Source organism: Alnus glutinosa, chromosome 8 (assembly GCF_958979055.1).
Source record: "Alnus glutinosa chromosome 8, dhAlnGlut1.1, whole genome shotgun sequence".
NCBI classification, from domain to species: Eukaryota; Viridiplantae; Streptophyta; class Magnoliopsida; order Fagales; family Betulaceae; genus Alnus; species Alnus glutinosa.
Genome location: NC_084893.1, coordinates 27,092,546 through 27,118,003, shown reverse-complemented (window position 1 = coordinate 27,118,003; position 25,458 = coordinate 27,092,546). Strand labels below are relative to the sequence as shown.

Genomic DNA, 25,458 nt, shown 5'->3' with positions numbered 1-25,458 from the left:
AGACTAACGTTAAAGTTTGATCCGGTCTTGATTACATTCGTGATTTTGCTTAGATTATCATGAGTTGAACAAAATACATTAATAAGCTTAAGCATAAAAACTACTGGAATGAGATGCTCTTATGGTGATCTTGGCTATCAACAGCTCCTCGCCCTTCTCTTCTTGAAACTTTTCTAATATTGTATATGATATTATTTGTAATTTGTTTTGCTTTTAAAGTTGGAATACTTTGATGAAAGTGTCTCGTAATGTCAATTTTCAGACACATGCTTTATCTCAATGGACCGCTTCTCATCTTGTTTTTTAAAGCATTCCCACGAGATCTTTCCATTCATTCTTCCATCCGGATTGGGAAAAACCCTCCCATGTTCCATGGTTTCTCCTCCAAGATCTCCCCCAAATCATCTTCCTGTGTGCACAATGGTGGCCGGATTCAAACCACAAATTTCAGAGTTTTCTCCTTCAATTTATCTGAAACCCAGCTTCAACAATTCTCAAGAAGAAAATCTTATCAAAACTTTATTGGCAAATACTTGCCCGCAATAACTGCAACTTTTTCTCTCCTTTTGGTCCTTTCAAAGGCTGGTTTCTTCTGCAAAAAACAACAAAAGCTAACCTGGCTTCCAAGCAATTCTCTTCACTAACAATTTCGAGCGAGCAAACCTCATCCCAACCTTCCCTTCAAAATAAATAAATAAAGAGGCAGAAAAAAGGTTGGTTGAAGAAACTAAGGCTAGATTTGTATACCATATTATACAAGGAAGAGTAACAAATGAGGAACAGAACCATATTATACAAGGATTCTAACAAGCTATATATAATATATCATCTATAATGAACTTAAGAGTAAATATACCCAATTTCTATATATATTTCCATTGGAAGAGTCTATTCACATCGCGCAAAACTAGAGGGCATGAGTCACTACTCGTTGTCAGTCCTCTGTGAGAGCAACCAAGAAAGATAGTCAGATCCCTCATCCAACTGACTTGGTGGAGTAACCCTCTTTCGGATCAGCATTTCTACAGTTGGGCACTTTCTCTTCCGCCCGCCCCTAGGCCTGGATTGAAATTGCTCATCTGACTCCTCAAAGTCCCCCTGAACCCAAAGCAATTACAAATCCAAGCATGAATGTCATTTTCTATCCATGTTGGAAAAGGATGCCTACCCAGATGAACACAAAACAGTTTTGACTCATCCAAGCATAAAAAACTTACAGGTGTGTAAACATGGTTCCCTGTTTTTTCATGATTGTCTCTCACGTGCTTGTGTGCGAATCTCATTCCACAACCAGTAAAGCTACAGGCAAAGGGTTTAAGATCAAGGTGCACAGCCTTCACATGCTGACGGAGATTTGATTTCTGAATATATATATATATATAAACAAGTGCAAAAAAAAACATATCATTGAAAAGCCGTATCATATTCAGTTGTGTGTAAATATAAAAATGAAAGAAAATAAGCTGAAAATGGAGAATATCGATGGTGTTGTATTTTACATTTGAAAATGTGTGAAGACAACCCTTGTGATTGCATTTGATCCTCACCAACGACACTTTGGCTTCATGCATTCGCAGGTGCCGCTTAATGTTCTTTTTCAGCTGCTTGGTCCCGCATATCTCACAAGTAATATGTTGGTGGCAGGACTTGATGTGGGCCTTAAGGCATTGATCATTGGCAAAATATTTCATACAACCAGCTTCACAACAGAACGCCTCCACTGAGTCTAGTTTAACTGCAGCGGTAAAGGCATTTGTCAAATAGTGCATTTGATAAAATTTCCAAAATTTAGCAAGTGTACTTGTTTCTCATTTCAACAACAATGTTACTAAACAAGATAATCTATACTACAAAAATAAAGAATACATTCAGAGATATCCAGAAGCAAGATTATAGTAAGAATTGGAATTTGGAAAGCAGAGCAACTTGCCATGGGAGTCCTCATGCTTCCGCAACTTTGACGCAAATCTGAAAACCTTCCCACACCCAATTTCAGGGCAGACATACTGCTTCTGGCATTTAGCATCAGTGGGAGGGTGATCCTGGCCATGAAGTTCTTTCACGTGCCTTTTCATGTTGCCTTGTAAAGAAAATTCACGGTTGCAGTTCTCAATTGGACAATTGAAGAGTTTTCCTTGGTGCTGAAGAAGATGGCGAGTCAAGTGGTCCTTTCTTCTATAGCTGGAATGGCAATCATCAACTTTACAAGTATACGGCCTCTGCAACAAGATCAAAAGGATCAAATAAGAGTCAAGAGCTACTAGAACTGCAAAGATAACTAGCCACTGTATCTAAATATACATGATAAGAAACCTTCAAACCTCAACTTGGAAACATGGCGTGATTGAGGCTCACTTGAAGGAGCTTCTCAGGAGGTCTCCCACCTGATACTAGACCATTCAAGTCTGAAGATAAAGCCTCTCGCATTTTGGAGTTCATTGTATGGGATCCAATGCTTACACGCTTTAACATCTCAAATAAGTAAAGATTCCTGCAAAATAATTCATCTTCAATCGACCCATTAGCTAAAATAAATGTCATTACCAAGATACAAACAGCCATCAACACAGTTGGCGGCTAGGAATAAAGCAGTATCATAGCAATGTCTTCGAACATGCACCCCCACCTCTAATAAAACCCATGTTTTGCTCATATGAGGCAACTAGTAGCTTATCGGTTAATGGACTCTTCAAATGATTATGTATTTTCTACAAAAAGTTAAATCTAGTCAACTAAAAGTTAAATGAGTTTCCAGATCAAATTCACCACATCTTAAATTTCTTACATAGGTACGCAAACAGCAACCAAAAAAAGCCTATTGATAATTGATCTTGTCAGTCCATTAATACACAATTTTGTAAGAGAAGTAATTTTGTAGTCCTTTAAGATCTTCTAGCCCGAGTCGAAACGTGCTATAATGGACTGACAAGATCAATTATCAACGAGCTTAATACTTTATTTGTATGGGTTTCGGCTCATCATAGCCCAAGTCGTGTTACGTTGCAAAGTTTTTAATTTCTTGCTCTTTTGTTTCCTCTTTTTAGGGACACTTTTGTATATTTCCCGTATACTAGAATTGCGTCCCTCTGCGCCTTTTAATGATATGACATTATATATATATAAAAGATCTTCTAGCTCATGGGCCAACATAATCACGCACACACAAACGGATCTAGCAGGCATGCACTATGAACAATCATTTCAAACCAGCAAATCCAAAGCCAAGATTGTTATGAGTTAGCGCGAGACCAAACCAACCCCAACCCAACAACTAATCATTTCAAATACGCAAATCTAAAGCTAAATGGGTTAGACCAAGTCTCAATAACACTAAAAATATGCAAACCAAAAAGGAAAACCATGCAAACAAATACCTCGAGGGAATGACTCTGCATATGTTGCTTCAAATACGCTGGTTTCTTGAAAGAGGCACCACATTCTGTGCAAGTATTGGATTTTGTCCCCTCTATTTTCTCTTCTTCATCAACACCCTTCTCCTCCATTTCTTCCTAAAAAATAGGAAAACAAAGAAAAAATAAATAGCAATTTCAATACACAATCAAGCACATATTAGAGAGAGAGAGAGAGAGAGAGAGAGAGAGAGAGAGAGATGGAGACCTTGTGATGGGTGAGGTTGTGAGAGGTGATGAGGGACTTCTTGGACCTGCAAATGCTGCAGTACTCACAGAAATAACGCCTTATGTCTCTGAATATCGGCTTTTCTATCTCACCCATCTCTGTTTGTGTGTGTGTGTCACTCGAGCGAGATTGTCACACCCAGACTTTTAATTCACAAAAAAAGGAAAATTTAGGGTGTGAACTAAACTTGCATTAATTTCAAAGTGGAAAAAAAGTAAAATAAACATTTGACAAAGCTAGAACAACGGAAAATTTTCAAACTTTTAGTCCCCCTGTCCAATAAACCAAAGCACTAAAACCTCAATCATAGAATATGTAGTTTTCAGTCATATTAAAATTTACCTCGTCTTCTGTTGATGACTAGGGCGTCAAGTTGAAGTCTCTATTCTAGTATTAATTACCCTCCAATCCTGTGAGTTGACACCGTACTTCATTTTCTCTGTAAATAAAAATTTACATGTGAAATAGTGAGTTCACGGCTCAGCAAGTAAACATAAAAACAAATAACATAATAAATAAGAATAATTAAATCAAACTCAGCCTCGAAATAAAACATAACTTTCTTTCTTTCTTCCATAGATCAATAATTGATATCAAGAAAAAGATAATTTTTTTTCCCCGTTTCTCTTTAAAGACTTCTTTCTCTTTTAGAATAATAACGCTTCTCTGAATTTTAAATCCCCCAGGGACGTCATACTCTTAATCCCTTCCCGTTACATAGCTATCATAAGTTTTGCATTCCCCGGTACCTACCGCTATCAATTCCAGTATACCACTATCATAAATTTCACATTCTCCGGTAGCCAGTACTACCGCTATCAATTCCGGTACACTTCTTTCATGATTTTTACATTTCCCAGTAGCTAGTGCTACTGCTATCTTTCCCAGTGATACTACTTTCATAATTTTTACATTTCCCGTAGCTATTGCTACCGCTATAAATCCCGGTAATACCGCTTTCATAATTTTTTACATTTTCCGGTAGCTATTGCTTTTTTTTAATAAGTAATTTTTTGTCCCCAAGGGGAGGGGGAAAGGGAGATTTGAACTAGTTGAATTCTTTTAGAACTCCATAAGAAGGCCATGCTGCCCAAGACTTCATTTCTATGAAATTCTGGGCATTCTTTCTTTCTTTCCAACTAAGCTATGCTGTCCAGAATTTTATTTCTAGACAGCATTTAGCTTTCCTCTTTATTATAGTGTAATTACCCTGAGGTTAAGCACTTAAACAAGACTGACTACAGTTTAAACACTCCCAACCAATACCTTGTCTGGAGGGTGGTAAAATTCAACATTAACATAAGAGGAAATACATAGATGTTGTCATAAATGTCTAATTCCTCCTAATACATGGTTACTACAATTCATAGTTTTCCAAAATCAACCAACTTTATACATATAGAAACTATGTCATACAAATTACCCTTACAACTCACTATGCACACCTAACATCATCACAAATCATAAATTATTATTACACTAGAAGATTCTGGGCATTCTTTCTTTCCAACTAAGCTATTCAAATGTCGACACACATGTATATTTCCATGCCACTTAAAAGGATAACACTACAACATCAAAGAAAATCTAGCGACTACAAAACTCATTCCAATATTTACAGCCACCAAACTAAAGCAATAACATTAGTTCGAGCTTCAAATTTCACTAAATTCTTCAAGGCTGTCAAGGCCTTTCTTCAAACACTCCATCATTGTATTTTCAAGACATAGATTATATTAAATTGTCCCTCAAATACCAATCCCCAATATTGCTATGAGAGTATGAGCTATTGTGAAACTTCAAATCATGCATGAAATCTAATTTACAGCAAGTTTCTTCGTATTCATCAGCAATACAGCAAGTGTCTTTCTAAGAAAACCTTCAGGTAAGTTGCACAACTGAGCCCAAACTATAAGCCTTTTGATTATTTACTACAACATTATTCTAACAATGTGTCCTATTGTAATTCATGTTTACTTATAAACCAGTTCTAAAACAGAGTCATCATCTTCTTAAGAATGGCAAATTCAGTACATGCAATGGGGTTATAGTTCCCTTTACTCAATTCTAATCCGTCAACCAACCCATAAGTATCATCAATAAGTACACCAAAAGAAAATCTGGACAATGCCTAAAAGTGATAAACTCATTCCCAGATCAAACCCAAGTCCATTACCATGCACACAAGTAATTGATATCCCAAAATATGAAGCTGTCCAGTTCCAAACAGCAATATAAACATAAGTTCCATTACTAAATCTGTCCAGCTTTACATTAGTGTGTAAGGTGTGTGCTTGGTTGGGTTCTAGGAAATTTCCTTGCTATCTTTATTTCATCAACACTTCCAGCAACAATACAGTTTCTCAATCAATACAAAACTCATTCTTACTTAACACATCAATAATTCAATTGTTGGAATACCAAAATAAATATTTAATTCTACCCAATAGCAAGCATACCAACCCCAAAATCATATTGCTTCATTTTACAATCCAACACATGCATCAAGTGTCAAATTTAAATACATTTGATGATTAACCTTTTTTTATACAAACACAAATCCCAGAGAAACCTCAAATAGATGGCTTATACCTGTAACCTGTCCACTTACCTCTTTATAGAAGATTTGATAGTGTCTCTTACCAGACTATGCACTTATGAATAAGCAAAATATACTATTACAAGAGATCAAGATTACAAGTCGATGAATATTCAGATCAGAATTAAAAATTCGAAATTTTAATTCAAAACTACATAAAGCTTATGTCCTCATCCAAACACACGGATTCTCAAACCATATTATTTTGGTTGGAGCAGCATCTGGATTATGATAGTTATTTCAGTTATAGCTGCATCTGAGTAATATTTCCCTGATTAAGTTTTGCACCAGCAAAAGCAGTATTTCAAATGAACTGGAATTAACTTTTCTAAAGAGAGAGAGAGTGTGTGTGTGTGTGAAAAGACGAAAGGGGGAGTTCACGGTTTCGACCCAAAATCCCAACTTAGTCATCAACACTTCAGAACCCAAATCAAATGGGTATATCAAAGAACTACCAATTTCACCATAATCCGAAATTTAAGCCACAATCAAGGAAAAAGCAGGACTTGAAATTTTTATTTTTTTAAAAAAAAAAGAAAAGAAAAGAAAAACAGTAACGAGAAGGAAGGAGAACGGCGAGAGGGAGAGAGAGAATAACCTCAAGTAGTTGCCCTAACCAAATCCTCTTGGTTTCCTGCCTACGGTGATTACCGAAGAAGAGAGGTTTTAGGCGCAGGGTGTCTGAACGGAAAGAGTGGTTGTTTGAAGGAGGCGAAGGGCAAGTCTTTTGGGAAAATCGATAATGTAATTAGTGTTTCCAAATGTTCTGAACGAAAGCCACGTGTAAATTAGTAATACAAGTCTTGATTTTAGGAAATAATAAAATTTAGGTTTAATTTTTTTTTTTTTTTTTGCTTAATGGATAGAATTTTGTGTCATATATCCTATGTCCCATTAATAATAAAACGATCAAAACAACAAAATATATATATATATTAAAAAAAAAACCTTTTAAAAAAGAAAAATGAGGAATGACTAAAAAGCCACCCCATTGCCGGCCCATGATGTGATTCGGCCGCTCTAATAAATAGCAGAGATATGTTATATGCACATCACTTGTACATCTTTTGTACATCACTTTTTTAAATCAACCATTGGATCTGTAGGACCCACATGTGAATCCTTGTGGGTCCTACGAATCCAATAGTTGATTTAAAAAGATAAATGATCCATACACTCATTTCTTACAATAGCCCGATGTGGCTAATAATATTTTATTATTTTTTTACAAAAAGAAAAGAAAAGAAAACAAACAAAATAATAAAATATTACCAGCCACGTCAGCTTGTTGTAGGACTGTTGTGAGAAATGAGTGTAGGGATCATTTCTCATTTAAAAAAAATGATGTACAAAAGATGTATAAGTGATGTGTAAAAATTATTTCTCTAAAAATAGCAATGCGGGGGTGGTTTGAAAAGTGGGATCCAGTCATCCATAGCTTGAAAAATATTATTCTTCATTGGGCCAAGTTTAATTACGATTGGGCTTTGGGCTGCCAGCTGGATCTATTTGGGATTTCACAAAATAAATCCAAAAAACTGAAACCCTATATATTTTTGGCAGGAATCAGCCAAGGGAAAGGAAGTTTTGAGGTCTTGTATTCCAGTTTACCCACGACCAAGAACTGAATTCCCTGCCAGAAAAGGACAAGTCCTATAACCAACAATCTCTGGATATGCCTTGTCAATTTCAGAGGCATTGAAGGGAGGGAGCTATACGCAACGAAGGGCTATCACTTACTCCGGATAAAGGGCTTCTCAATCTCCAGGAATCGGCCAAGTTGTGGTGGACACGGTATATAGAAAGGGAACAAACAGTAAAGCGGATGAGGCCGAAGGAAAAGAGGAACGCTAGGCATCCAAACACTTGTTTCCAAAATTTAGTTCTAAACTGATGTGTCACAATCCCATGAGATCTATCATTTTGGGAAGTGTGTCACAATCTCATAGGATTGTAACACATCAGTTTGGAACCAAATTCTGAAAAAAAGTGTTAGGATGTCTAGCATTTCTCGAAGGGAAAATGTTTTGGGTGCCTCAAGAGGAAAGAGTTGGCAGCAGCATTTAGTTTCCAGAATTTAGTTCCAAACTGATGTGTTACAATCTCATGACATTTATTATTTTGGGAAGTGTGCCACAATCTCATAGGATTGTGACACATCAGTTTGAAACTAAATTTTGGAAAAAAAGTGTTAGGATGTCTAGCATTTCTCGAAGGAAAAATGTTTTTGGTGCCTCAAGAGGAAAGAGTTGGCAGCAGCATTATGTTAACGAAGGTTGTGATTGTGTGAGAGAGAAAGGAGAAATAAAATTGGTGAGGGAGTTGATGAGTGAATATTACTCATCAAAATAAGCACGTTATACGTACACGACACGCAGTACACAACTCTCTTTATCATTTGAGTGATCGGTCAAAATTAATTTGTCGTATTTTATTCTTTTTTTCGTCTTTTTGTAGATAATTAATGTTTCTACCTATATATTATATTATATATGCGTAGGTGCCCACCCATGCATATGCATATTCTCATATCTTGGAACATCATAATCTCATCCCATAGCTTATTAATTATCACTCCTTCAATAACAAAGATGGGCCACTATTAGTTACTATTTTGTTTACCAATTAATAATATATGTTTACTACATTAATCCCAAATTATTGCTAGACAAATATTCATAAATATGACAGTTGAGAGAAGACAGATTTTTAAAATAATGACCATTAAAATAAGACAAGTATTCAAAAATATGACCGTTAAGAAAAGACAAAAATTCAAAAAAAGATTAAATAGATAAAGAATAAAGAAATCTGAAAAAGTGTTTTTTAAATGTAATAATGATAGTGAATAGTTAAAATGATGAGGCTACTGATGAAATTTTAAAAAAGTGGCTCACCAAAATAGAGAAAAGTAATTTTTAACTATTTTAGCGAGTAAAATTTGGTGAGGCTACTAGGAATGCTCTTAAGTTATAGAGGAAGGTTATAACTTACATTTTCACCTCACAACTATCCCAACTATCACAATCAACTTTAGATTAGTCATTGTTAAAATAATAATAATCCAAAAGTTGGTTGGGACTGTCACATCAACATTGTGAAATAATTATATAATAAAAATGTAGTATATAACATATTAACATTACTCATAAGTAGGGTGGTCAAAGGGCAGGGCAGAGTAGGGCTGATTTCCGCCATTTTTGCCCCCGCCCCACGACCTTGTTGGTTCAGAAAATCCCACCCGTGACAGCAACTTTGTTCACTAAATCTGCAGGGTCACAGGGGAGGGCGGGGCGGTTTTTGCGAGTGCGGGTTTTGGAAGGAGATTGATTTGAATCAGAGAGACGGAGGAGATACGAGTCAATCTAGGAGATTAGAAATGGAGAAGAAGAAGGATACAGAGCGGTTTCGATCTCTTTGGGGCAGCAAAAGAAGGACCAGTATTGCTTGTAATCGTCTCTGACTTTCTAGGCCGAGATTGAGCCGCCCGATAGATCGACAACCCGCTTGCCCTTCTATTCGGTGGTGTTTAACGATGAGACTAGGGTGTCATCGTTTCAGTATGTTGAGAAGAAGGAAGAAACAAAGGAAAAGGAGATGAAAATCGTGAAGATTATGCTAAGGAAGGATCCAGAAGTCCACGTGCCAGAAGATAATGGGTCCGTAGGTATCTCGAGACAAATAATGGCTTACAACTTGCGTTGGTTCAAAACGCACAATATAGAGATAGAGTTATTTTCACTTTTTTAAAATACCCAAATACTCGTGTGTTTTGATTCTTTTGAAATTGAACCAATGCATGTCTTTCAGGCTTCCAGCTATACTCCAACTTCACAAGTGACTGCCACGTACCCTTCTAGTTCTAGAGCCTTCTATCTGCATGCCCTTCCTTTGCTTTCTTTTTTCACTTATTTGGGTCGTCTTCTTCCTCAGACTGATACATAAGAACGAAGAGAATAGAGGCTGAACAAACTCAATGAAGAGTGAAGAGTGAAGAGAAGAGAATAGAAGAATGAAGAAGACTCTAGAGGCTGCGGCACAGGGTTAGGGTTTTTTTTTAAAAAAAAAAAATCGTTTTTTTTTTCTTCCTGCGGGTAGGGGCGGGACGGGGTGGGTCCCTAAGATTTTTTAAAACTCCAACCTGCAACCCGTAACCCGCCCCACACAGGTATACCATATTTCAATTAAAAAAAAAAACACTTAAAACCTGCTTGGGCAAGACGGGGCGGGTCCATAGGTTTTTGCCCACTCCTACTCATAGGTTAAATGTTCAACCCATATTAGCAAACTAAAACCCACAATGAGCAGGCTAAGGTATAAGATAGAATTTATACATTAAGGTATGATTAATTTTATATATATATAATTTTTTTTGTCTCACAATGCTGATAATCAAGTAGTCCCATTAAATCCTTGGTTTTTTTTTCCTTTTTTTAAACAATGATTTATCCAAGTGTTAGATGAGATTATTACGTCGATCAGAATTGTATGGAATAAAAATGTGGTATATATCATTACTCATATAATTATTGGATCTGTAAGACTCACAAGAACTCACGTGTGGATTTTACAGATTTAATGACTGATTTAGAAAATAGATCTATATATATATATATATATATATATATATATATGGTGATGTACAAAAGATGTATATATAACATGTCTCTTACTTATAAGAGGCATACGACAAACTTCTATCATGCCAAACATATCTTGTCATAACATGACATGGAATTCAAGATAAGATCATCAGTTTGAAACTTCTGTAAGCCAACCACGTTTGATTCCTCCAAAAATTATGAAAACTAGAGGATGCTTATCCGTTTGCATGCAATAAGATTGATATGTTTGAATTACTAGTACTTCTTCTGTCATTGGATTAACGTAGGTAGAACTGGTAAACAGAACCCTAAAGTCAAACTTCACAATCAAATATGTCCCTGTCAAACTCGTTACATCAAGTTAGTAAACCCAGACGGATGAAAAAGATCTCTCAAGCCATTATTTAACTTTCAAGCCCATCTTGAAAGCATACAAATTCAACGTTTTCTACAGTGGCGTCATGCAGTTGATTTTGATCGATGATCATCATCTCATTGCCGGCCGGCTGGCGGATGGTCTTCCAATTAAACTTCTCTTATTTTCAGTTGACAAGAATATCCGATCATGAGTAGGTGACCCGTTGGAGAGGTTAACTCCTGTCTTTGAATATCAACAAGTTGGTGAGCCATGTGAGAGTGTTCGATATATATTCTGCAATATATTCCCATATTTCTGCTTAACAATTCCCATCTATCTGCAGGTTTATTCTCCAACCAGGGAGATAAAACAATTTGATTACTCTAAGTGTAGCAATTATATTCCTTGCTCCGCGCTTTGATAGTGACATGGGAGAATAATATATATTAATAAAATGAAGTCAAATGCAATAATTATATCTCTAATGATATTGAATCTCTTTTATATATATATATATATATGTTTGATGCAAACTGTAAGACATACATTTATGAAGATATTTAATTAGCCGCCCTATTGATTAATTAATTGTACGTATATGATCATCAGAAGGTTAAATTGGTGATCAGTTGAGTCAAAAACTTAAAGTGATGGATGGGAATATTTTACGCAAGTTTGAATGCGTATAACCCTGGCCTAGCTATCAAGCAATTTATTGACTGTTGGGAGGAAATATTAAAATTTTAAACTATATATATATAGAGTCCAGATTACAGATGCTTAATTAATTAAAGATTGTTAATTAAGTACGTACCTGCTTTACTAAATGGTGGGAATTCAACAACAAACAGCAACAAAAACAAAAACAAGAAGAGATAAAAGAGGAAGATCGACAGACAAACTAGTCTGCCGCCCCCATTTGTAAGCTTTCTAATATCCAACATTAAAAATAGGAAAAAACAAGTTTGACTTCAACAATACATTCCGGCCAGTCAATATTTAAGCATATATATGATGGGTTTTTTTTTTTTTTTTTTTTAATTTTATTTTTTGGGGGTCTATATTTAAAAATTGTTTTATATTTTGAATTATTTGTCGTCGGTAATTTTGAGAAAAGAATGTATTTTTAATTTTGAAACAGAAATATATTTTCAAAACCGTGACTAAATTAATTAAAGATGCCTTTTTACAATTTGGATGATGTTGGATATATATATATAGGCCGTTCAATTCTCACCATATATATAGTTTGGAAGATGTTAACATTAATGCCTGATATAGGACAAATAAAGATAAATTTCATGTTGAACAGATCAGTTTCATTGGCCAACAATTGAGATCGAGTTTGGTAGAATCTTACCGACAAAGAGAAGATGAGTCACACCTCAAATAGAGAAATCTCGTGTCTAAAAAAGATTGGAAAAAGCTAGATCGGAACAATTCTCATCCATTCGTTTTTTATTAATTTTACGGAGTAAATCAATATTTATAGACTATACACTTATTTGCTAAGAAAAATATAAAAATACAAAAAAAAAAAAAAAAAAACAAAACAAAAATTAAAAGAGAGTTACAATTAATTGACAACTAATAACTGAACACTACTGATGCGTGAAGAGTACTACTTCCTCTTTGGTCTTCATCTACGAATCCTCTCAGTACGTACCGTATCGTGCCTGGCATTAATTAAGTTCAACAATAATTGAACAATATTTCTAAATTTTCATGTTAAGGACTTTCTTGATTTTTAGCCTTGACAAATTTCAACATTTGCATGTGCATGCCTTAAACATGACTTCGATCAATTGATGTAGTTTTCAATTCTCTAACGAATGGCTCATTTTTAGCCATCAAACTTGAATTGAAAGGAGCTGTACGTTCAATGCCCATGCATCAAACTTGAATTGAAAGGATCGAGCTGTTCAATGCCCATGCAGTGCCCAAAACACAATTAACCATATATTTATATATGCATGTATGACATATACCATGGCTTACCAAATTGACTGTGGCCGTACACCTGGCATGAACTCACACCAGTAGTATATTGTTTATCAACAGGGAACCATCACACCCCAACAATTAATGCTACCATTCACACTGGCCTATCAAAATTGCGTGTTTTACTGCTGTTTTCTGTTAAATCATCATTTATTTCAAAATTTTAAATTGATAGGAATATCATCTAGGGTGATGGTTCAATGGCCCAAGAAAATTTCTAAAGTGGTTAGGTAAACATGACTAGGGCATGGATTCAAATCCCGCAATGGGAATCTCTAATCTCTATGCTTCATCAGTGTAAATCACATTGGTCCCTGCTAATGCATGCCCTGGTGGGGTTGGGTCAAGCTATGACTCAAGTCGGACTTGAGGGAACGCCTACTGTTCCCACCGTCTAGGCCTCTCCTATGCGGCTTTTAGCGGGTAGGTACTACTATGGTTAAGGTACAATAACCACAATTAGTCTCCCCGTCATGCCCTTTTTTGTTAGAGGAAAAAAAAAATGATTTGATAGGAATAGATGAATTTAATCATTTTAATTTATATTATAACACACCTTCTCAGGTATAGACTCAAACTTCTCCTTGATAAGTGAGGTCCCGTACATGAAATGAGAAGTGAATTACATATAGAGACATATATAATTCGAATTCATGACCTCCGCTCTGATATCATGTAAATCATCATTTGTCCTAAAAACTCAACACGTGAAATATTTAATTTAAATGAAAAATGAATTTATAGAGACAATATTCGAATATATCAATTAAAACACACAACGTCAGTCAATGTGATAGATGGGTGTACGTTGCCACGTGTTATATGTGAAAGGTGATGTATGCTTACGTGGGGGGTGAGCCAATGGTCACGTGAGTGTGAGGTGGAAGGGCGGTAGTACTCTTAGTATATAGGGTTTTTGGACCTTAGCATAGGGACGAGAGGAACGGTTCGTGAATGTGATGGATGGTTGGTTGGTACAAGGAGCCAACTTAGACTCACCAACCTCCCAAAAGCGAACCCTTTTTCGATCTAATCCATCAATTTTATATTTACTTCTTCGGATCACCTCTTTTTAAATCTATCACCGTTCATTATCCACAAATTTTCCCATTTACACTCTAATGGACTTACTTCGAGCTTTTACCTTTTCTTTTTTTTTCTTTTTTTTCTTTTTTTTTTTTCTTTTTTTAAGCGTCAAATTTGTTGAGCGGTTTCGAAATGTGCGGTAAAATCGCGGGCACGGTCTTTAAAATCATACCCTCATTTGAGTCAATATCTGTTTGTTAAAGAGACGTGCTATACATCTTTACGTGATCTCACTTATTCAACGGGAATTTTAAAAAATATGAGAATAAAAGAAGAATTGAAAAAAGGAAAATGAATAATTTTTCAAACAAAAAAACAATTTCATATTTACATCACATCTCATAACACTTTTTCAAACTAAAATAAAAAAGCGTCCCTTTAAATGCATTAACAAACAAACAAAAAAAAAAATCACATTTTCAAACTTCTTTTGTTCTTTTATCAAACCGATGCTTGAACGGAAACAATTTTTGCAATTTTATTTAAAAAACATGTGTTTGGCCCGCGAAATCAGGAGGCGAGACTAAGTGTACTCTAAATACCCAAATCCCTTGATTAAACTTTGGTGTATATTCAAATTCGAGACTCTCTGGCCAATCAAATGATAAAATCAATCCAAAGCAATGAAATGTATAACTTTGACTGATAGATGTGATCTAGTACGAATTTGATCTCAAGGTGACTTTTCACGTATATTTGAAAAAGAAATAAGGACCAGGAGTTATGATCGACTATAATTATTTATTGAAATTTAAGATGATTCGAATAAATAATTATGAGAGACTATTTATAAAATTCATCTGACTAAATAAAAATTGGACTGTACAATCATTTATCCGGTTAAGATGGTTCTATAAGTAGTATTTCATAATAACCCGCTTAAAATTTTTTAAATTCGAACAAATAATTATGGACGATAATGATATAAAAAAAAAAATTTAAAAAAAAAAAAAAGAAAAAAGAAAAAGGAAGGAGGGCTAAGTTTGTTCATATGGATAAGATATCCATAATTTGGGTTATGATGAAAAAGTGCATAATTCGTAATTACATGCATCGTAATCAAGTGGCCAATCACACGTGAAGGAGCAGTGGCACTTACGTCATCAAAGATTCCCCTGGCTCATTTGTGTTCACACCTGCTTTGAGGTGGAAGATTCCCTTCGAAACCGCGTTCACACCTGCTTGGAGTTGGTTTATTAATCCAGCTTGAGCTTGTAGCCGGCTTTGGTCTCAGTCAAACGGCGTGACTTCATCAAATTCATGGCTTCATTTGAGCAAATTAAACGGTCTTTTATCTATTTGTCTCTCTTTATAATCAAAGAGTCTGGCCTATTTAATTTAATAAATTTTGTGTTAAAGTTAATTTATATAGTCTTATATATATTATTCGACAACAATTCAATACAAAGTTAGAGGGTTCGAGTTGAAGAGTTCGACCCGTTTAATTAAATTGATCAGGTTATAATATGACCTAAACTCGACACGCAAATACAAACTGCTACTCGTGACTCACGTGACGCACATGATAAAAAAATAAAAATTAATTTTTGGAAACATAGAGTATATATGCATTATTTTTTGTAAGACGATAACAATATGATGGGATGAGTAATTAATTTGATCATTCATAACAAAATCATATCATCCGTGATCAAAATTGATAAGTATATATATTATGATAAAATATTAGTCTGATCAATATTATTGGAAGGTGACAACGATTGGTATTATAAATTATAATTCATTATGGTACACATATGATTTGCAATACTAGTCTATTATAATGTGTATCACGTGTGGGTTTGATCATTCAAATTAACACATAGTTAGTCATATATATTAATATTGTATATTTGCACAATTCAAAGTTCATGATCAACTCTCAGTCTATGACTCTATGTATATCTCTAGTTTGGTTGACAATGCATAACTCATAAATCTTGACCCTTTCCGTAGCTAGATCTAAATTGTAAATACAACACCATTAAAATTAAATAACTAAATAAGTGAAATTCACATCTAAACATTTTCCATACACAATTTTTTTTTTTTTTTTTTTTTTTGTATTGATTCGATGTTGTCGTGATGTAATTCATCCCATTGAATATTGAATTTACCGGCAAATTAAATAGTATAACGTGGGAAGATTTTTTTATCAATACCAAATTAATTCAAATTTTGATTTCTAGTTAATCTGATAAGTAATATATTTACTTTTTTGTTTATCATTCTTTTCTATAACCTGTGACACTCCTTTGTACAATCATGTGATGAAATGTCATAAGACCGCCTTTACACTTATATTGGTTATTAAAAAATAATCCCAATGAAATAACTAGTAAAAGGGAAATGTTAAAAAGGAAGAAATTTAGTTCTAAATTAAACCGTCCTAGCTTGTTCATGATTTAAATTAAGGGTGGGCATAGGGCGGGGCGGGTTCTACTAAATGCCAAGTAGAAAACCCTAGAATAACATAAATCACTTTGTTCACATGGCCACCAATCACCATTTTCAAAGTTAGAACCAGAAGTTAAACAATTGAAACTAAATGAGAAATTGGGGTTTCAGATTGCTACAAATGGAAACAGAGAAACCCTAGAAATCAAGAAGAGCAACTACAGATCAAATTCACAAAAACTATAGCATTTACAAAAGCAATCCCCCAGTCAAAAACCAGAACGAAACCAATAAAATCGAAGAGAAAAAAAAAATCAAAGAACCATGAATGAAACATAAAATCAAACAAAAAATAATAATAATAAAAAAAGGGTGACAACTTCTCACCAATTAATAATTTAGAAAGCACTAACAATTCCTCAGAAAGCACAGGGAAGGCAAGAGCAACTTACTCTGAGTGAAGGAGGGTGAAGATTGAATAAGATGAAGAACAGCAGGGTGAAAAAGACTCTAAACTTCAGAGGAGAAAAATGAAAATGAAGGGAGAGAACGACTGCGGCGCAGGAGGTATGGGCAATATGTTAGATTGTTAGATTGTTAGGTTTTTTTTTTTTTTTTTTTTTTTTTTTTTTTTTTTGTTCGCTTATAAGGATTGATGTGGAGCGTGGAGGGGCGGGTCCCCAGGGTTTTTTAAACACAACCTGCACCCCGCCCTGCCCGGCACGGTTTTACAAAAACCCAACCTGTGCCCACAAGTCTAAACAGAAAACCCTGCCTGTGCGGATATGAATAAAGAAAGTGCTAGTAAAAAAAATAAAAAAAAAATTCAAGCATTTCTTCAAATTCATTAAAAAGTTTGTTTTCTTTTAGGAAACTTCATTTAATCCCTTTGAACTTCCATTGCATTTGCAATTACCCTCTTAAACGTAAAAAACTTTCAATTTAGTATATCTATCTTTCAATTTTTTTCAATTTCATTCATCCGTTAGGATTTTCCATAAATCCTAATGGATTGGTGTCAAATTTTTCAAAATACCCATATTTTTTTTTTAGGAAAAAATTATTAGAATTTAAGCGCTGGTAAGGATTTAACGGAATTTGCAAAAATACTCACGCTTGAATATTTGGAATTATATATATATATATATATATATATATATATATATATATATATATATATATATATATATATATATATATATATATATATATTTAAAAAAAAATGAAAATTTTGATAGAATTGAATGAAAAATCATAACGAATTGGTGAAATTGAAAAGAATTGAAAGATTGATACACTAAATTGAGAAATTTTCAAGTTTATGAGAATAATTGTAAAAGTGATAACAATTCAGTAGATTTAAATGAAATTCTCCCTTATTCTTTCTTTCCCAAGACCCATAAACTTAAAAAATATTATTCATTCCTTCACAAAGAGAGATAGCCCTTGCTAAGAGAGAGAGGATCTTCTTCGAGTTTTTTATTTTATTAATAATAATTTCATTTCCTTGGATTGATTATGGGATGCATATATAAAAAATTCAGTGTGAAATTCGAATGCAGATAAATTGTTTCAAATTCACATTAATAATTTCAATTCTTTTTCTTTATATATATATATATATATATATATATATATATATAGATAATATAATTTTTTATTTAAAAATAAATTTATAATTTTTTAAATTATGTATTAATTAGCAATTTCGTCTGTACAAACAGCAATTAAGCTCAAGCAATTACGTACCATGCATGAAAATTTCTCTATTTTTTCACACAGACCAATTAAAGGCTATTATTAAACTAACTGATCAAATTAAGGGGCTAATTCTTGGTAAGCCAAATCAAGCCGCCGCCGCGCGCCCACCGACGGCTCTAGCTACCAATGTGGAAGTCATCACATGCTTTCAGTTGGAACCAATGATCGTGATGGGGTCAAACCCGCATTACCTGCCACGTAGGACAGCATGTCATCCGAGGTGGCAACAAAGTAGGTCTGACTCTTTCTCCTCCATTATCTTTCCCCATTACCTTCCCATTTCTCTGTCACCACCTTTCTCTCTCTCTCTCTCTCTCTTTGTGTATATATATATATATATATATATATGTATAGCCCACTCCCCTCCATGTCCAAAACCTTGTCCACAAACAAAGGAAAACATAAAAAGAAAAAGAAAAGAAAAGAAAAGATACATAACAAGTACTGAGGAATAATGGGAAATTGTATAAGGCACGAATCTTCTATGCAATGGGGTGGCGAGGACTGGGGGTCGCCCGAAAAGGGAGGTCTTTTCGCCGGTGATGAAATGGGTAAGGGGGCCAAGAGAATGGAGGAGGAGAAGGGTCTTCTTGGAGATGATCATGACAGTACTACCGGGTTTAGTTCGTCTACAACAGCAGCCAAAACTACGGAGGTGAAGATCAAGATCACAAGGAAGCAGCTGGAGGAGTTGCTCGGTAGGGTGGACATAAAAGACTTGTCGGTGCACCAGGTTCTTGCCCAGTTGATGAGCGTTAGTGATCGGTACGAGGCGCATCATCGCTCCTGGAGGCCTGCCCTACAGAGCATTCCTGAAGTGAATTGATCCGGTACGTTCTTGTACGTAAAGCGTTGATCGATCAGTACAGTGTACATGTAGTGGTGATCATGATCATATCGATGATGATAAAAAATGATATATATATTAGTGTTTCTTTAAGGATCGATGTCTTGTTGTTGGTCAATGTCATGTAATTGGATCTTGTTAATTAATTTTGTGAAGGAATTGAAGAGCTCAATAGGTTTAGAATTGGAGGGCTTCTTGGTTTTTGTTCTACACATTTTGGTTTGCTGTAAATACCAAACACACCTTTTAATGAGGCAGAGTTTGAAGTTAATTATTTCTTGGTTTTGGTTGTTAATTCTTTTTGTGTTTCACTTCGATCTTAATTTTCATATTTAAAAGATTTTTAATTTTTATACGTATAAGAATTAATAATTAACAAAGATTAAAGAAAAAGATATTTTTTAGTTTACTTTTGTTCATATATATATATATAATATCATGATGTTATCCGTAATGATATGACTTACAAATTTTAATTTAGAAATAATCTCATAAATACAATAAATAAAAAAAAAAATAGAGGAAGACATTATCAAATTTTATTCCTTTTTTGAAGTGGGACTTGTTCAACTTAATTAAAATAAAAAGAAATATTATTATCAAATTGGAAGATGCCAAGATGGGGGAATGCTTGTGGAAGATGGAGTACTTGTAAAGTAAAACCTGGATCGGACGGTTCAAAATTCAACCACCTAGTCATTGTTTGTATTCTCGTACAGTTGGTTAGTGTACAGGTGAAGAAAAAAGAGAGAAAAAGAGCAGAGAAACAAACAAGGACAAATTTGTTGAATCAGCCAGCGCCTGTTGGAAACCCAACATCTAAATAGTTATATATGAATGTTCATACCAGTCCGGTCCAGAATGACCAATCGGTTGCGATTACAGTTGCGATTATTATCGATAGTCGGTTATTCGGTTATTAAAAACAAGTTATTAACTGGATAATCAATTTTTATACTTTTTTTTTTAATTCAATATTCAATTCTAAATAGTAAATATTACTGGACGTGCATAATTTCATTTACTGTTCAACATTTATTCATCTCAATTAGCTCACAATCAAGTTCATATATTAAATAAAATGATTGTAAATAAAATCAATCAAACAAATATTATAAAGTATAATGATAATTGTATAATTAAAATATGATGACAATTAAAAAAAAAATACCAAACCTCCCTGTTAGAAAACGTAAGATGATTCATTCATTAAATTTGAAGGTTTGACTTTGATGCATGCCCATCTATAATAAATACAATTATTTGTGTATATATATAAAACCGATACCCGGTTGCGATTATTTACGGTTTCCTAGTTAGCGGTTATTAGTAGTTACTTGTTATTAGCTGTTAATAACCGTTCTGCATGCTTGTGCACCCCTAAATGTAATATGAACATTTCATTATGGGACCCACAAATTTGGTAAACACATGATTCTAATTTTCTTTGAGTTCTAGTGTTTGTTTGATTTCTCAATTTCAAATCTTAGTAAATTAAAACGTAATTTTTAAAAATATAGTTATGTATTTGGGTATCAAATTGATGTGGAGCTGATTAATTATAATAATTAATTAAGAAAAATGTAATCAATTAATCAATTTCACGTCAATTTAGTATACATTTTTTTTTTAATGAAAATGATGAGATTTCACTAATCCAAAGAAACAAACTATTTTGCTAAGACAACGCTATGAATAAAGGGTGGACACTCCTCAATTCATACCATGTCTAGCATTTGAGAAATCGCACATTTTGCCAACACACGAGCTGCGTTATTAGCATTTCGCCTAACATGCATTACATCAACAGAAGAAAAATGAGAGAAGCAGGCTTTCGTGTCGTCTAAAAGGTGGCCAAATACTCGGTTCCCGGAGTCCTTCTCACGTAGAGCCGAGACCACCTCCAGAGAATCATCCTCAAGAATGATGCTCACACCTCCTACTTCTTTGCCTAAAGAAACTGCATACCAGGCCGCCACAGCTTCGGCAGTTGGGGGATCAATGATATAGGGAAGGAACTTCGCACTTGCTACCACAACACTTCCATCAAAGTCCCTGATCACTATACCGATGCCTATTTTTAGTGTCTGCTTATCAATGGCCGCATCCCAATTTATCTTCCACCTTCCCTCTTGAGGTTTTCTCCAAATAGAAAGAGCCTGATTCCGTGCACTAGAGGACCTTGTAGTACTAATGGATGCTTGTGAAAAGCTATCTAAAGACACCTTCACGACAACAATCAACTGGCTAGGAAGAGTAAAGCCTCGTCCAAACACATAGTCATTTCGTCGATGCCAAATCATCTGCGCCACTGTGAGAGCTTCCAGCACATCTTCTTTGTCAAGCTTCTCAAACAAATAAAGAAGCAACCCCCTACCATCAGTACTCTCACAAGTAAGCTTATGTAATATTCTCCTATTGCAATCTTGCCAAACAGCTTCGGCTGATGGACACCTCCACATACAATGAAACGTGGATTCTGGTTTTCTTGTATAGATTGGGCATAAAGAGTTAGGCATTATTGTGACGTCCCACATCGTCTGAGAATGGAGATGTGCTTATATATATATTCTCACCCTTCTTGACACAATGAGTTTTAAAGCCGTGATGGCCATGAACCTATCAAAACTCCGTAGTTAAGCGTGCTTCTGCGAAAGTAGTACCAGGATGGGTGACCTCCTGAAAAATCTGGTTCGGAGGAGCAAAAAACAGACAATATTGTATTGTTGGGTTGGGTCATTACAAATGGTATCAGAGCCGTTACTCAGCCTGAGATAGGGAAGAGCATGCACAAGCCCATGAGAGTTGTCAGCGAGCACTCGTTGGGATGCCAAGAATGAAGGAATCTCATGAGAGTCTCCAGCAGGGATGCTGGGTCCCAAGAGGGGGTGATTGTGACATTCCACATCACTTGGGAATGGGGATGAACTTATATGTATATTCGCACCCTTCTTGACACAACGCGTTTTAAAATCGTGATGACCATGAACCTATTAGAACTTCGCAGTTAAGTGTACTTTTGCGAGAGAAGTATCAGGATGGGTGATCTCCTGAAAATTTGGTTCAAGAGAGCCAAAAGCGGACAATATTGTGTTGTTAGGGTGAATCATTAAAACTATCTTCTTCCTGTACAGATTCACCATATTGGGAAGCAAGTTGTTAGAGACCTTCCAACAGAAGATTCTTAGCACGGGAGGGGCTTGCAAAGACCATATTAATCTCCAAACATCCCCGCTATCATTCTCACCCGAACTTTCCTCCCTTTCTTGAACTAGTTGCCTCACCTCCATATGATAAGCACTTTTCAAAATAAAAATTCCGGAAGGGGTGCCTTTCCAAATTAATTTATCAGGTTGCCAAAGAGGACTAAGGATCACACTACCAATGCGAACCAAATCCTCCAGGTCAAAATGGTTGTGAATAAAATCCAAATTCCACTAACCCGATTTAGAATCAATAAGGGCCTCCACCCGGGTATCAGGGCTTAAACCTTGCATCTCCCCATATTCCAACACTTGTACCATTTCCCACTCTCCATCCCAGCCCATTTTACAAAATTGTCTTCAACCCAAGAATACTACGCCATAAAAAAGAAGGTAGACACCCCAATTGTGTCTCTAGAAAAACCCCATTTAGATAATACTTCTCTTTTAGAATGCGGGCACTACAAAATCTGAAAAAGAAATGAATCTCTATTCTTGCTTTGCAAGCAAAGCTTTGATACGCTTAACATTAATTTGTTAGTAAAGGATTTGAAACGCGTAACATTTAATGCAGGCCGTTCTTTTGAAATTACTATCGGAGAAATATATGGCAGAGTCTAAGTCCACTGGAAATGGGAAGTACATGGTTGAACCAAAGTAGAGCATATGGCAAGGAAATCAAAGAAGAACAGGTCATAATAGCCTTTGAATTAATTTTGCCTCATAAATGCCGAGATTAATAGCTCATTTTGAAATTGCAGGGGTCTCATTACTAAGGGAGACAAATTTGCCAAGAAAAAATCAATGTCAGTTGGCCATTGGTGTACAAAAATCGAGCAAAGAGACTTTTTTTTATTTGACATTGTCAGTCAATCACTAATTTTTTTTTTTTTTTTGATGTGTATTTTTTTTTGTTGATGTTGCATTGACAAGTAACACTATATAAAAAAATTAATTAAAAAATAATAAAAAAATTTATTATTTTTTTTTGAAAAAAAAAAAAAAAAAACTTGGGGGTGGCTCCTTGGCCACCATGGGGATGGTCCGACCACCCCCAAGGGCAAAAAACGATCTTAAATTTTTTTTATTTTTTATTTTTGGTCATGAGGTGGTTCGGCCATCCCCTTGTTTTTTTTTTTTTCAATTTTTTAATTTAAATATTTTTTAAAATTTTTAATTTTTAATTTTTTTATATAGTGCCACGTGTCAACCTTAGATGTTGACACGTGACAGACCGTTAGTTTTTGGATGGAAAACTTAACTGATGTACTAATTTGATATTTTTTCAAAATTGAGGTACCATTTGTGATGCGAATTGAAACTTATGGACTAAAAAATAAAGTTATCAAAAACTCAGGGACCAAAAAGTGTTTAACCCTAATTTTTAATTAAGATTGATCTAAATGTAGATTGACAATGCCACGTTAACATAGAAAAATAAAAGAAGGACAAATAAATATCAAATAGCATATCTCCCGAGCAAATGGGTGTTTATCATTTTTCTCCTTTGGTTATTCTTTCATTCTTCTATTTTTCAAAATTATCATTAGATCTGTAACATGTATAGCATGTCTCTTATCATAGTATGTTCAGATGAATCAAATCCCATAATGTGTTCAATATTTATTTAAATCTTACTTTTCATTACCTACCCAGTAGATGTGAAGTATTTGAGTAAATCTTAACCATTCATTGTCACATATACATATAATAATGTAATATATGTGAGACTCAGTTATATAGTTGAGGGGTCTAAAATTTCATAGATGCAAACAATTTCTCCTTTTGTCTTTAATAATAGTGGAGGGGTGGCTCTGCTCCACAACCAACCCCCACCACCACCCTCTGCCTTAGTGGAGTCACCCCCACAATGTGGGGTAGGTAACAAGCGATCCCCTGCAGTGTAGGTGGAGCCACCCATCAACCCCATAGGGATTGCCCCTTTGTGCGGGTGAAGCTACTTCTCAATAGAATAAATTTTGTATACGACCCACAAATTCGACACGAAAGTAACGATATATGATTTAGTATAATAAGGTTCTTATCAATTCGGATCGACACAAGTTAACTCGATCAATAAATGGGTCAGCCCGCTTAACCTACGTGTGATCCATATAATTATAAAACTATATTTTCTTGTTCTTTTATAATTAAAAAAAAAAAAAAAAAAAACTAGTGGATTAGTAAGTCAAACGGGTTATTTATTTATTTGTGTTTGTTTTCAAATAATGAGTCAAATGAATCATGCTTGGGCCAACTTAACACCATATGTTTATCAAACTGGTTATATCACGTCGCCTACTTATTTAAATGAATTATGTAAATGTTGATGGGCTTGACCCATTAACTAAACATGTCGTGTCAAGGTCGGCTCTTAACGGATTGGCAGGTCAACCAGGTTGAGACGAACCTAACATGCCAACCCGAATTTGTCAGCCCTACAATTCTAAACTTTTTACCGGTTTTAGCCAATAACCGGTACCCGTAACCGGGTCTTCACCCCTACCATAAATAATATCTCACAATCACCTGTCCGAATTCTCTTAAATTCTGATAAACAATTGTAAATGATCTTGAACTAACATTCATATTCTTAATTGTTAAATTTAGAAACTCATCAACTTCTGCCATAAGACCAAAACTCAGAATTCAGAAAATACGAAACAATTTCCATATTGAACTAGAATCTTTTAAATTTCTTAATATAATTTTGTAATAAATTTATTTAGAAATATATTTTTATTAAGTTAACAAAAATTCAAATTTTTTCATTGCGGCATTGAATCTCATTTTTTCGGTAGCACATACAAAATTATAATTTTAAATAATTTAATTTTAAGTTATAATATTAAAACTCATTTGTCTTTTATCTTTTTTATTTTTAATTTTCAGTTTTATTTTTTAATTCTTTCCGACTCAATTTCCCCTATTTAATTTTACAGACACAATTCCCGCAAATACAT

General features: G+C 34.6%; 2 protein-coding genes across 2 annotated transcripts; one reads left to right on the top strand and one right to left on the bottom strand.

Annotated features, from left to right (window-relative positions):
• Positions 1–718: 718 nt before the first annotated feature.
• LOC133874512 (transcription factor IIIA-like) lies at positions 719–6,991 on the bottom strand. Its single transcript, XM_062312350.1, has 8 exons — positions 6,837–6,991; positions 3,982–4,078; positions 3,619–3,782; positions 3,375–3,509; positions 1,931–2,219; positions 1,500–1,735; positions 1,218–1,361; positions 719–1,098 (listed from the first exon to the last, which is right to left on the bottom strand). Exons 3-8 carry the CDS (start codon positions 3,733–3,735, stop codon positions 925–927), a joined length of 1,095 nt encoding a protein of 364 aa, XP_062168334.1. The 5' UTR covers positions 3,736–3,782; positions 3,982–4,078; positions 6,837–6,991; the 3' UTR covers positions 719–924.
• An 11,802-nt stretch (positions 6,992–18,793) lies between these two features.
• On the top strand, positions 18,794–19,587 carry LOC133875405 (uncharacterized). Its single transcript, XM_062313531.1, has one exon. The coding sequence runs from the start codon at positions 18,900–18,902 to the stop codon at positions 19,269–19,271; it is 372 nt and encodes a 123-aa protein (XP_062169515.1). The 5' UTR covers positions 18,794–18,899; the 3' UTR covers positions 19,272–19,587.
• The last annotated feature ends 5,871 nt before the right edge of the window (positions 19,588–25,458 follow it).

Coding starts and splice junctions, on each gene's coding strand:
- LOC133874512 (XM_062312350.1), bottom strand. CDS start 3,735: ATGGGTGAGATAGAAAAGCCGATATTCAGAGACATAAGGCGTTATTTC. Junction 1,736..1,930: donor GAAGCATGAGGACTCCCATG/GCAAGTTGCTCT, acceptor TTACCGCTGCAG/TTAAACTAGACTCAGTGGAG. Junction 1,099..1,217: donor GGAACCATGTTTACACACCT/GTAAGTTTTTTA, acceptor CTTTGGGTTCAG/GGGGACTTTGAGGAGTCAGA.
- LOC133875405 (XM_062313531.1), top strand. CDS start 18,900: ATGGGAAATTGTATAAGGCACGAATCTTCTATGCAATGGGGTGGCGAG.